Source organism: Triticum aestivum, chromosome 5B (genome assembly GCF_018294505.1).
Source record: "Triticum aestivum cultivar Chinese Spring chromosome 5B, IWGSC CS RefSeq v2.1, whole genome shotgun sequence".
NCBI lineage: Eukaryota > Viridiplantae > Streptophyta > Magnoliopsida > Poales > Poaceae > Triticum > Triticum aestivum.
The window spans coordinates 553442723-553456360 of record NC_057807.1 but is presented as its reverse complement, the minus strand read 5'-3'; the positions used below and the strand labels follow the sequence as shown (position 1 = coordinate 553456360).

Here is a 13638-nt window from a genome sequence, read left to right as displayed (position 1 = left end):
TTGACCTAGGGGGTGTAGTTACCTTTCACACATATCCTATATATCTAAGTAATTCATCCCATTTAAATGCACATGCATGTCAATCACATTATGGAGGGCATGCAACCAATCAACTTTCACTTACCAGTTTTCATCACACATAAGTCCTCCATATCATCAAGCGTGCATGTAATCATTCGAATTTTCACTTTCCATCATATGCAAGTCCTCCACATCATCAAACATATGCAAGCTCTTCACCACATTATTTTTACTATTTATATTTCAGCAACAAATAATTAAACTTGGAGGTCACAAGACAATATATATAACATGCATCCACCTCCAGTTATGTCTAGGTTTTCTATCCTCATATGGTGAGAATGTTGTGTGGTATTATTCTCATATATGCTATTTTTCATAATTTCATTGCTATAATTTTCCGTAGCAATGTGTGTGACGTATACCTAGTATAACCAGCAGCGGAGCCAGCTCACTCACAGAGCCTGGGCATAAATACTAACGTACTTGGTCGGGACTTAGTTCATAGGTGAAAGGTAGAGAACAAGGCCGTTGTCTAGCATATGGGTACACTTTATACATCTAGAACACCAGACACGTACGTGCACACTATACACTTCATATTGTGCTGCTATTTAGGGAGGCCTTCTCTTCCCTTATGTTGACATCATCCCCCCCCCCCCCCCCCCCCCCCCCCCCCCGAAAAGACCACATAATAATGAAACAATCCCGTAGAGAAAATAACTGAGACTGCACACCATAGAGAAAACAACATAGACTGCAGTTCACTGACAAAATAGCTCATTCATGTGAATGAATACAATCATGTGTAGAAACTCAAAAGAACAACGAGTCGAGTCACGTACAAAGTAGATGAACATATACCAACAAGCAAATAATAAGTACAGAGTACTCATACTCATCACACATGCATGGAACAATAAAAATAAATGGAACCACTTATTCTAGAAATAGCACAGTGTGGCGCCGTATGGGGTGTCCTCCATTATGGGGTCTCCTCCATCAACTGTCATATACAAGTATCCCATCAATTGTGAGCCGTCGGTGGTTTGCACTTAGGAGGCGGCTTCGGTTTCGGTTCATTAGGCTTGGGCTCCGGCTTTGGTTCGGGTTTCGGCATTGGCTCGGGCTTAGGAAGTGGCTTTGGTTTGGAGCAGGGCTTGGGCTTTGGTTTTGGCATCGGCTTGGGCTTGGGCTTTTGTCCGGGTTTTGGTTCGGGCTTTGGTTTGGGTTTGGGCATCGGTTCAGGTTCGCATGGCTCTGGCTCTGGGTGTGGCGTAGGTTTGGGCATTGGCTCTGGTTTGGTTTCTGGCTTTGGCTCTAGCTCTGCAAACTTCTCGATGGCGGCAAGGCCTCGGCCAGCGGCAGCTGCTTGGTTGAAGGCAGAGGCTGCAACTACCCCGATGAGGAGCACGGCGAGGAGGCGATGCCTCACCATTGCTGCCTACTTCTTGTGCTTGCAGCTAGTGTTGCACCTGCTGTGCTTTGTGTGTGTGTGTGTGTTGTGTGGAGAGCTGGAGATACATATTGTCTGGTTTTATAGGGTGGGCGAAACAAACCAGATTTGGAGGCTGCATTAATAAACATTGCAGCTAGCTTAGCTGGAGTGACAAGTACTGCGTAACATGCCACTGGAGTTATATTGGTTGATTACAAATGCAGCAACCTACCAAACAGGAGGTGCCAATAAGCACAGTTGGATTTTTCTGTGTGTGTCTTTATGTGATGATAGTAGGGCGAGTAACAATATTTTTACTCTATTACTAGTTGCCTACCCGTAGTAATAGAATTCTGTTGGTTGCCTTGTCAATCCCGTGCTCACACGTACTACATGTGACCGGCCATCATTTAGAAATCAAGATAGACCGTGTACACGTTAGTGCAATTACAAAGTAAAAAAGCAATCACATCAGTTCAATTCACAATGGAAAGGAACTGGCCCGATCGAGCAGCCACCTCGTGCGTGAGCTTCACCACAAAGCCCCAGGGCTCCGTCGCCTGCTTCGTCAACGGAGTTTTTCGCGTTCTCAAGCACTCCCTCTGTCTGGGTATACTGGGCATAGTTTCAAAACTGTAGATACCAATGAGGATTTTATCATGCTTATTGTCTTAAAATTATTGAATCTTGTAACTCTCCGACAAGCTAACCTATCATGACGTTGCATGGGGGATGTATCTGGTGCACCGGGGCATTTGGTGCTACCGGTGCACCGGTCGCCGTTGCAGATTAAAAATTGTTCAAAAAATTTCAAGAAAAAATTAGTGCATTGAGACAACATCAATGTACGTTGTCACAAAAAATTCATATCAAAATTCAAAACATTGCTTGAGATACAAAAATGACAAATTTGGCATTGAACAGTACATAAAACAAGTTGGGCTTCAGTTTTGGCCCATTAGCACATTTACGTCAAATTTGTCATTTTTGTATCTTGAGCATTATTTTGAATTTTAATTTGAATTTTTGTGACAACATACATTGATGTTGTGTCGATGCACTAAATTTTTCTCAGATTTTTTTAAACATTTTTTAATGTGTAACATGGTCCGGTGCACCGGTAGCACCAATTGCTCCGGTGCACCAGATACGTTCCCACGTTGCATGCCCCCTCATTCTCCAGTCATATGCATGCGTGTGTTTTAGTAACGCGGGTATGATTTTAACTGCTAGGGCTACATGCATTGGCTAACCATCATATTCAAGTAGAGTTTTCAAAAAATTAAATACAAAAAAGGCTCCATGGAGCCGGAGCTCCAAAATTGACAGGGACGCTGAGTTTAGTACCATATATTCGGATAGAGTAAGGATCATTGTCAGGAAATCGGTAACTGGTTGCTGCTCGGTCGGCTTGGTAGTAGTGATTAATCGCTGAATCGACCTGTTAACTGGATTAATCGGTCGACCATTCATCGGTAGATTAAACATGAATTTCCAACATATATCTAGTCTTTTTGTTTATTATACCATACTCTCATGCTCTCAACTATGTAATATACCAAAATATGCTACTGTTTGGTCGAACCCTAACTATTGAGGAGCGAGAGGGGGATGAGAGGGTTACAGTGAATTTTTTTGGGCTTTGTTTGCCCACAAGTTAATGGGACATCAGTGATTAATCGGCCTAACAACCGATTAATCGGTCTAACTAGCGAATTAATCGGCCTGACAAGTTAACACGATGAATATGTGCTATTCGATTCGGTCACCCTACGAGTAGAGATTAACTGGCCCATTAACTAATTAATCAGATGAATTCTTGAACAGTGGTAAGGATTATATTGTGCTAATGTTTTTGCCTTCGTGTTGTCCTGTTTAGAATGACAATGTTGATATTATGAAACAATATAAATTGCTTGTCTCCACCTCTCAAATTCTCTGTCCAAACCACTTGCTTTGTTTCAATGGTTATTGCTTCGATGTCGAGTAGAAAGAACATAGGAACTCTAAACATGAAGAGAAGAGAACATATGAATTCTATCCAGATGTAAAACAATTAAAAAAATGCGATGGCACCTCATGTTTGATTTTCCCAAAATTTCTTTCGATTAATCTAGGATTTTCAAATAAATCCATGACAGAGAATCCTTCGTTTGAAACAGTACCAAAGAAAAAAAAATCTACATGATTTCTATCCTCCAAAATTTGTATCCTTTTCATGTGTTGTACATATTTAATAGAAGACTTGACTTTCGTCGTCAGCTTAAGAAGTTATTATTTTCCATTCAACAAATGTGCAATTGACCAATTATGTATATATCTAAATCTTAAGTTACACTTAATGTTGAAATATGCAGTTGGTCGATAGACCTTTATATCAAAATTCCATGTCCAAGATCATCATTTTTCATTTTTTTTGGATAGCACCCTCCCCCTCCTTGAGAAATAAACACTCCCTTCTAAAATTCATACCACTATACAATAATTAGTGTCATATAGAGAGAAGACAACAAATATTTTTGTTCTTTAATGACCTTATGCACATTCTCCTTCCATAGATTTCCCAAGGATACTTCAGCTTTCTAAACATAACCTCGTCATGAACAACCACAATTGATAATATATGGCCATGTTATGTTTCATACGTTGGTTTTATGGTGTACTTGTGTATGTTGTGAATACTTTCCAATGATTTGATACATACGTTATATTTTTTGTTGCATTCGTGTGTTCAAAATATTGCCATGTTCTTGCACCATTTTTTGTCAGTCCGTGAAGGAAAATGCAGCAAAAAATTTAGCGGGAGGTTATTGTTGCGTCGATCAGACACTCCAGGATCGTGACATACATAAGAACGGACTTCTTGGTAGACAGTCAATCCCTCTCCCCACCCCACCTCTTAAAGCCTTGACAAAAAAATTGATATCACTATGAAGTGGTTTTCAACTTTTCATACAGGTACAATGATATCAATTTTGCACCATGGAATCCAAATATATTTCTAACAAAATAGTGGATTGAAGACAAATTCAAAACGTAGGCACACCTTACGATTCTGAACGTAGAGTGTTGGGTAAGGTGTGCAACCATACGCAAGTCAGTCAGACCAGAAATATAACTAAAAATATCAGAACGACATGTGTATCAAATGCATACACAAATGGTTCTGCTTTTTGTAAGTACACAAACTACTTGTACACAATCATATAAGTTTTTATTACAAATAATATACTAGTATAAATGTAAATACAAAGAGATCATGCCCAATCGATACATTATTTTATGGAGTCTAGAGAAATGGCAAATATATTTACATGAACAAGCGTCACTTTATCTAAACAAAATAGTACAATAATAAACCGATGAAGAATACGTGTATGTAGGTTGCACCGCATGAATATAAGGCTGGGGCTGCACCATTTCCAAGTGGTCCCTGTAGTGCGTTATTTTGTCGGCCGGGCGTGTTTGAGTCTGGCAACGGTTGTACCTGTGGATATGAGCCCGGGGCATCCGGTTGCGGCAGTGGCTGTGGGTTTGGACCCGGCGGTGGTAGTGGTAGAGGCGGCGGTAATGGCATCGGTTGCGCGTTTGGGCCCGGCGGTGATAGTGGCAGAGGCGGCGGTAATGGCAGCGGTTGCGCGTTTGGGCCCGGCAGTGGTTGTGGCAGAGGCTGTGGTGGTAAAGGCTGTGGCTGTGGGTTTGGGTCCGGCAGTGGTTGTGGAAGAGGCTGCGGTAATGGCTGTGGCTGCGGGTTTGGGTCCGGCTGTGGCTGCGGTAATGGTTGTGGCTGCGGGTTTGGGTCTGGGTTCGGCAAAGGTTGTGGGTTCGGGTCAGGCTGCGGGTTCGGAATCGGTAGTGGCACGGGCTGTGGCCCCGGCTGTGGGCGTGGGTTTGGTAGTGGCAGCGGCTGTGGCCCTGGCACTTGCTGCAATTTCCGCTGTCGCGCTCCTGCACCGTCCGCTGCCATGGCAGCAGTGATCAGGAGGAAGAGGACGCATAGGAGACCAGAGGAAGAGTGGCGGCGCCTCGCCATGGCTGGCACCTATCGTGCTGGTATTCAGTGGGAGGGATGATGGATGGCCGGCTGAGTGCTTCCCCTGGACACCGGAGCCTGGTGTTTATAGCCACGGCGAGCCAATCAACGGGCAGCGTAAGGTCCAGCGTCCACTGGCGATCAATTCAGAGTAACTAATACTGCTCCACTAGCGTAAAGTGCACCCGTATGAGCTATGGCTGTGTGTGCGCAAATATTTCTGATTGTCTCCTTCTGACTGTGGCTGTAACTTTCAATCCTACACTCCATATATCTACCTGCGCTGTGCGTGTGAAGAGAAGTTAAGTCACAGGGATGGATAGGTGGTGCTCATTGCTTAGCCCAGGGTTATCCTGTCTTTTTCTTTTTTTGTGCGAGTAAAAAAGACACATGGTTATCCTGTCTAACTGCTCTCCAGCTTTACTCACCACAGACATAAAATCTGCGGATGTCGACATGCTGTCCTGAAGATCAACAAGGTCTTCGCGACATTAATTTCAGAGCCTGTCATGTGTATGTATGTGGTTGTCCGAAAGTAATATTCAAAATGACCTCACGGCAGATACTAGGATTAAACCTTGAGCACCAAGAGATGTCTTGATTGGATCGAGAGGGCCGCTTTTCGATTCTTCTCGGATATTGCTTGCCGGCCTATGTAAAGCAACGGTTGTACGGAGCTTTAATTCCCAGCGTACACAATAGTCAAAAAGCTAATTGGGGATGTCCATCCGTTTCTGTTTGATGATGTGCATGTAGGCGTGTTGTTAAATAAAATGTCAAGTTGAGAGTTAATCGCACGGCCAAGTAGTGCTCATTTTTTGTGTTTACTTCGCTTCCACCCAATGGAACCATGTGAAAATCGCGCCTGACTGCGGTCTTGGCGGACGATGGTGGTGTCTCTGACGTCGTTTCCTTCTCCACATGTCAACTCGATCGAGATGTTTCGGGGAAAATCCTAGATCTGAGTCTACCGAATCAGACGATGATGACACCTTCGGTGTCGTTCTCCCTCCTGGGGGCATTGTTTTGGAGCAGAAGCTGCCTGGAGGGGGCAAGAGGAGGAGGAGTGTTACATCTACCGCAAGGCCGACGATGGATCCCAGCGGCATGGCGCTGCGGAGTTTCGCCGACGGATGCGTGTGGATGGATACGTGCAGGATGGTGGCGTTGTCTGGCATCGTGGTGGCGTCGACGGCAGGCCTGGCAAGGTCGGTGCGTTAGTACCTGCTCTGGAGGTGTGTTAGACTGTATAGCTTCTGTATTTACATGTGTATACTGTAACGTTGTATACCACCTCATTATATATATGTGATAGGCCACCCCTAGAGGGCATGCTCGTCTTGGTCACCCGGCCACACCTATTGTCCGTCATGTTTTGCGTCGTCATGAGCTTCCTAGTGTGTCTAGTAATAAAAATGTAGCAGTGTGTGATGCTTGTCAGCAGGGGAAGAGTCATCAACTTCCTTTTTCGGAGTCCAGTCGTGAGGTGAAACATCCTTTAGAACTTGTGTTTTAAGATGTATGGGGTCCTGCTTAGACTTCTGTCAGTGGCCACAATTATTATATCAGTTTCGTTGATGCTTATAGTGGCTTTACCTGGCTTTATCTTAGTAAACGTAAATCTGATGTGTTTAACATTTTTGTTCAGTTTCAAAAACATGTTGAACGTCTTCTCAAGTACAAAATTGTTCATGTCCAGTCGGATTGGGGCGGCGAGTATCGCAACCTCAACTCCTTTTTTCAGTCGCTTGGGATCGCTCACCGTTTAGCATGTCCACATACACATCAGCAGAATGGTTCAGTAGAACATAAGCATCGTCACATTGTTGAAGCTGGTCTTACTCTTTTGGCCCATGCATCTGTTCCGTTTCGGTTTTGGAGTGATGCTTTCACCACTGCATGTTTTCTCATCAACCGTACTCCCACTCGTGTTTTGAACATGAAGACTCCCATTGAAGTTCTTCTTAATGAACAACCGGACTACATCTTTTTCAAGGTGTTTGGGTGTGCTTGCTGGCCCCATCTCCGTCCATATAACAAGCGCAAGCTTGAGTTTCGTTTCAAGAAGTGTGTATTTGTTGGTTATAGCTCTCTTCATAAAGGATACAAATGTCTTCATGTGCCCACTAATCGTGTCTATATATCTCGGGATGTCGTGTTTGATGAGCATGTTTTTCCCTTTGCCAAACTTCCTGTGTCCAGTGGCGGAGCCAGAACTCTTGTGGAGCCTGGGCAAATTAAGCCTAAGTGTATAATCTAGAAAAAAAAATAAGGTATTCAAATACACAACATATACCATACCGCCATGCTTCGGAATCACAAATCCACATTAATAATGAAGTGAAAACTTAACTATAATAGTCACATGAAATTTAATTTTTAAGGTGAGTTAATATATCAATATCCACTTCATAGACCAAATAAACTTGAGACATGACAACAAAAGATACATAGCCAACCTTGCATACAGGCAAACTCGCCATGTTGCCAACAAAAGTAAGCTAAACATAGTTACATACCATATGTCACCGGATGTGATCGTGCAATTTCTTCCATCATGATCAGAAGCATCTCTCACTTGTTCATTTTTGCCAAAAGAAAGACATACAATCAGCCTTGCGTAGAGGCAAACTCATCTTGTTCCCGAAGTCCTAGAAGGCACTAGAATATAAAAATGGATTTCTAATGAAATAAATTTAGTTGTGAGATTTGAAATAAAAAGCTTACAAGAATAGAGATGGTCAGATGGAACATACCGACAGTGCACTAAAGAAAATCACGAGGCAAATGCCCTTTCTGAGAACTCATTTTAGTAAGTGTATGAATAATATCCTTGTCGTCAACTGATTTGAATAACTCCCGCTCGGTGTAATAAATCATCAAGTCATTAAACCATTAATTATTGTTCTTGCTACGCAGTTTAGTCTTGATAATCTTCATTGCTGAAAAAGATCTGTCAATAGATGTTGTTGACACCAGCAATATCAAAACCAACTAGTTAATTTGTACACCAATGAAAATACCAAATGTTTCTCTGTTTCAACCATCTTCACGGCCAAACTTTGAACATCATCAAAAGAAGACAAAGAAGCATGCCTTTTCATTTGACTTATACTCCCTCCGCTCCAAAATAGATGACTCAATTTTGTATTAAAGTTAGTACAAAATTGAGTCATCTATTTTGAAACGGAGGGAGTATAAGTGATAAGTTTCTCTCTAATTGTTCCACAGTCATCATTGGAAAAGTCATCATGATAAATTTCTGCAAGACGCACAAGCTTATCAACATTAAACTTGGAGAAAGAATTATTGGGGTCAAGACATGAAAAGAAATCAAGCACACCATTAGCTCCTTCACTAAAGCGGTGATCCATCTCCACGCATATTTTGTCAATAGCAACACACAAAAAAAAATCTCTGGATGGTAATGGTGAAGATTAGTGACAGTCCTCCCTGCTCTCCTTGAATGACCACGAACCAGTATTACTTCATCCATATTTGGCACTGGAATACTATGAGCAGCACAAAATTCTTGAACATCATAAAATAAATCATCCCAATCACTCTCTCTTAATGTTGCCAGCCAGCTTTGACATCATCCACTAATTCCATGAATTCATGATCACCCCCAACTACTTCCCCCCTAAATTTAAACCCTAACCCCTAAGCCCGACCTTGAACTCTCACACCATGAGTTACATATATCACACAACATAGCCTGGATATGTATAATTAATGGGGTCTGTGTACCTCGATCCGTACTTTGCATCAATCCTACTTCCCAGACCAAGCATTCATACTTCGGGATGAGAGATCGTTGCTCCTAATTTTCCACATAGATATCTTACCGAAGGAAGTTGATGAAGCCGAAGCCTGATGAGAGGAAGGAGGGGCTGCGGAACGACCGGACAAATAAACTGCGTGGGAGCCTAGGGTCACTTGCCGCCGGCAGTCCGTCTAGCCGTCTAGGGCCAGTGCCCCTTTGTCGACCAGTCCCTGCGCTCATGTGTGAGAAACAATGAGACATGAGACAATTTGATCGATGGATCCATCGTAGGTATTCCCTGCACTGTTTTCTTCGTCCTGGGCTGACTCTAACTGCAAGTACTACTTGTTTGTTGGGCTATGAACTTTTCAGAAATGAAGCCCAATGTTTTTTGCCCGGGTAAAGCAAGTTAGTGATCGTTTTTAGCCCTTTATTTAATCTGTCGATCACTACTGTTACCAACCAGCGAGCCCGGGCAAGTGGCCAGGGTCGCTGGGCGGTGGCTCCGCCACTGCCTGTGTCCACCGCCGAACCACCACCCATGCATTCACCCTCTGTTTCTTCTGGCCAATTTGATGATGTTGCATATTCTCCTCTATTCTTGCCTAATCATGGTGCAGGCACTGGTCGTGGGGCTCGTTTGGAGATCTTAGAGGCACCATCGCCTCCTTCATTGCCATCGCCTTCCTTGTCGGCACCTTCAGCTGTGCACGACGATCACATGGCGCCATTGCATGGCCTCGGTCCCCGTGCCCATGCACGGCCGATCGATGCCCCAGTTCTGTCGCCCGCATCGTCGCCTCTAGCCTCTGGGCCGGCATCGCCGCAGCTGCGGCCTGGGACCCCGGTCACACCAACGGCGTCTGGGCTGGCCTCGCCCGCTCCCGCCTCGTCACCAACGGCGACTGGGCCGGCCTCACCTGCCCCCGTCTCGGCCATGGCGTCTAGGCCATCGCTATCGGGGCTGGCCTCGCCCGCCGTCATCTCGCCCATGGCGTCTGGGCCATCGCCATCGGGGCTGGCTTCGTCCGGGCTGGCTTCGGCCCCATGCAGCCCGGAGCCGTCTGGTATCGGCTCCTCTGAGGCATCGCCTGGTCCTGCGCCGACCGTGACGCCCCCGTCGCCCTCGACTTTGCTGGCTCCTGCTGCTGCTTCCCGTCCACATACGCGCAGCCGGAGTGGCATCTTTCAGCCTAAGCAACGTACCGATGGTACAGTTGCCTCGTTAGCTGCATGCATGACTGCTGCCCTTACAGATCCCTCCTCCGAGCCGCGCACGTATCAAACTGCAGTGCGCATTCCTCATTGGAGAGAGGCCATGGAGCAGGAGTATCAAGCTCTCGTTCGCAATCAGACATGGACTCTTGTTCCTCCACCATCACGGGTTAATGTCATTGATTCTAAATGGGTTTTCAAAGTGAAGAGGCATTCTGATGGGTCCATTGAGCGCTACAAAGCTCGTCTTGTTGCTCGTGGTTTTCGACGGCGTTTTGGTCTTGACTATGAAGACACCTTCAGTCCAGTGGTCAAGCCTACTACCATCAGGCTTCTTCTCTCTCTTGCCGTTACTCGAGGTTGGTTTCTTCGTCAGCTTGATGTTCAAAATTCCTTCCTCCATTGTGTGTTGGAGGAGGAGGTCTATATGCGCCAACCTCTGGGTTTTTCTGATCCGGGTCGTCCTGATCATCTCTGTCGTCTGTCCAAGGCACTTTATGGTCTGAAGCAGGCTCCTCGTGCTTGGCATGCTCGTCTTGCAATGGCCCTTCGCGCTCATGGTTTTGCATCATCAATTGCTGGCTCCTCACTATTTCTTCTACAGAGGCCTGAGGTTACTACATACATGTTGGTCTATATGGATGATATTATTTTGGTCAGCTCCTCTCAGTCGGCTGCTACTGCTCTTGTTCGCTCGCTTGGTGGTGATTTTGCGGTCAAGGACCTTGGGAAGCTTCACTACTTCCTTGGTGTGGAGGTTACTTCTCAGGCTGATGGTCTTGTTATGACGCAGAAAAAGTACTCCTTGGATTTGTTGCAGCGCGCTGGGATGCTTAAGTGCAAACCGACAACTACACCCATGTCTACCACTGACAAGCTCACTGCTGTTGATGGTGCGCTTCTGTCTTCTGCTGGTGCGACGGAGTACAGGAGTATTGTTGGTGGTCTTCAGTACTTGACGATCACATGACCGGACATTTCCTTTGCTGTTAACCGAGTCTGCCAGTATCTGCAGTCACCCCGTGATATTCATTGGTCTGCTATTAAGCGTATCTTGCGCTACATTCGATTCACGGTGGCTCATGGATTGCATATTCGACCGACCTCCTATGGATGTCTCTCAGCATATTCTGATGCAGATTGGGCTGGCAATCCGGATGACAGGCAATCCACGGGGGGTTATGCTGTGTTCTTTGGCTCTAATCTGATCGCCTGGAGTGCTCGAAAACAGGCCAATGTCTCACATAGCAGTACTGAAGTTGAGTATAAAGCTGTGGCCAATGCCACTTCAGAGATTATCTGGGTACAGTCTTTGCTTCGGGAATTGTGTATATCCCAACCATAGTCTCGTGTCCTTTGGTGTGATAACATCGGTGCTACATACCTCTCTGTAAATCCGTTATTCCATACCCGAACGAAACACATTGAAGTTGACTATCACTTTGTGCGTGAACATGTCTCTCAGAAGCAACTACAGATCAAGTTCATCTCTTCCAAGGATCAACTTGCAGATATCTTCACCAAGCCATTGCCTTTACCACAGTTTGAGGTTTGCAGGCGCAATCTTACCCTTCTAGATTCTTTAGGAAGTGGCTAACATTGAGGGAGGGTGTTAGACTGTATAGCTTCTGTATTTACATGTGTATATTATAACGTTGTATACCACCTCATTATATATATGTGTGATAGGCCACCCCTAGAGGATTGTGCCGGTTCCCCCAAACCTATTTTCTTACAAGGTGGAACCGTGGAAGACGGCGGCGGCGGCCTCTGATATTGCGCCAGAACGGCGTGTGACCTAGTCCCGGTATTGTGGCTGGGCTAGGGCATCCGGCTTTAGATGTTAGGCTTCAGTGCGATGTCTGTTTGGTATTAGACTCGGACATTCAACACCCTTCATTAAGGGGATAGGAGTTGTGACAGTTGTTGCCAAGATGGTGGTTTCAAGCTTACTCATGTACAACTTTGTAAGGTCACTGTGAATAATTAATAAAATGGTTGCATGCATCGTCCAGATGCAAAGGCCGGAGTATATCGTCGTTTTCTAAAAAAAAAAACTCAATGGAACCATGTGTTTTTGTGCTAACGTTAGTAGATGAAGTAGTAGTGTCCAGTACAAAATACACTCTACTCACGAGTATTCAATTCTCTTCCCGTAAATTCTCACACCTGTCTCTCACACTAGTTTTCTTTTAGCTGCATGCGTCTCCCTTGTTAAGTCGAAGGATTAAAAGTTTACATTCTAGATGACATTGAACTTGCTTATTTTGAGTGCATAGTACAAATAATAATTGCGTGCAAAGTAAGAATTCAGAGTAAATTTCACTAACGAGAGTATAAATGATACATTTAATATGTTGCTATTTGTCCTTACAAAAAATTATTACTATTATTAGTCGCTATTTATCGCACGGTGGATTGCTAGTTTCACGTGGGTGGATACAAACTGTTTTTTAACATACGAACTAACTATGATAACAATTGAAAATGATTCCTTTTGGAGAAGGTTGCCGATGAATATATAGTTAAGATTAGCAAGGCTGGATTCTTAGCGAAAATTGAAACTAGTATATATGAATCTTAATATGTTTTTTATTTTGCCTAGATTTTAGTTCTTCTACGTATGTAGGGCCTGTGCTTTTACAGCGCCAAGCACAAACAGTAAAAGAAAAGAGTATCCTCAAATACAAAAAGGACGTTTCTTCAACCTCTCCTATATACAAAGTTCACATACGAGCTTAATTATTGGCACCATCTGCTACTTTCATCCGTGTCCTGCTGGCTATGGTTCCAACCCAAGCTGCATCTTATCGCTCACAAACTAGCTACCACATCCCTAGCTACCTTATTCAGATGTACTCCCTCCTTCCCAAAATAAGTGTCGTGGTTTTAGTTCAAACCACGACACTTATTTCAGGGTGGAGGGAGTATTTGGAGATCCTACTTGCATCATAGCCCCTGCCTATACCAAGAGTTCTCTTGGCGTTGTACTCACCCACTTTTTAAACAGTCTTGTTCCTCATGTCAACGGGTATTTAACCAAAAACTATGACATTTCACGAAAACGTGTCGAAAAAACTATCACTTTACGATTTTGTGCGAAAAACTACCACTTTTTTCTAATCCGTGGCATACCAAGTCGCAAAATCGCTCGCTTCGCCCGCG

At 44.4% G+C, this 13638-nt stretch overlaps 1 protein-coding gene across 1 annotated transcript; it reads right to left on the bottom strand.

Moving 5' to 3' along the window:
- Positions 1-4574: 4574 nt before the first annotated feature.
- LOC123116892 (protein TsetseEP) lies at positions 4575-5608 on the bottom strand. Its single transcript, XM_044537764.1, has one exon. It carries the CDS (start codon positions 5490-5492, stop codon positions 4794-4796), a length of 699 nt encoding a protein of 232 aa, XP_044393699.1. The 5' UTR covers positions 5493-5608; the 3' UTR covers positions 4575-4793.
- Between the last annotated feature and the right edge of the window lie 8030 nt (positions 5609-13638).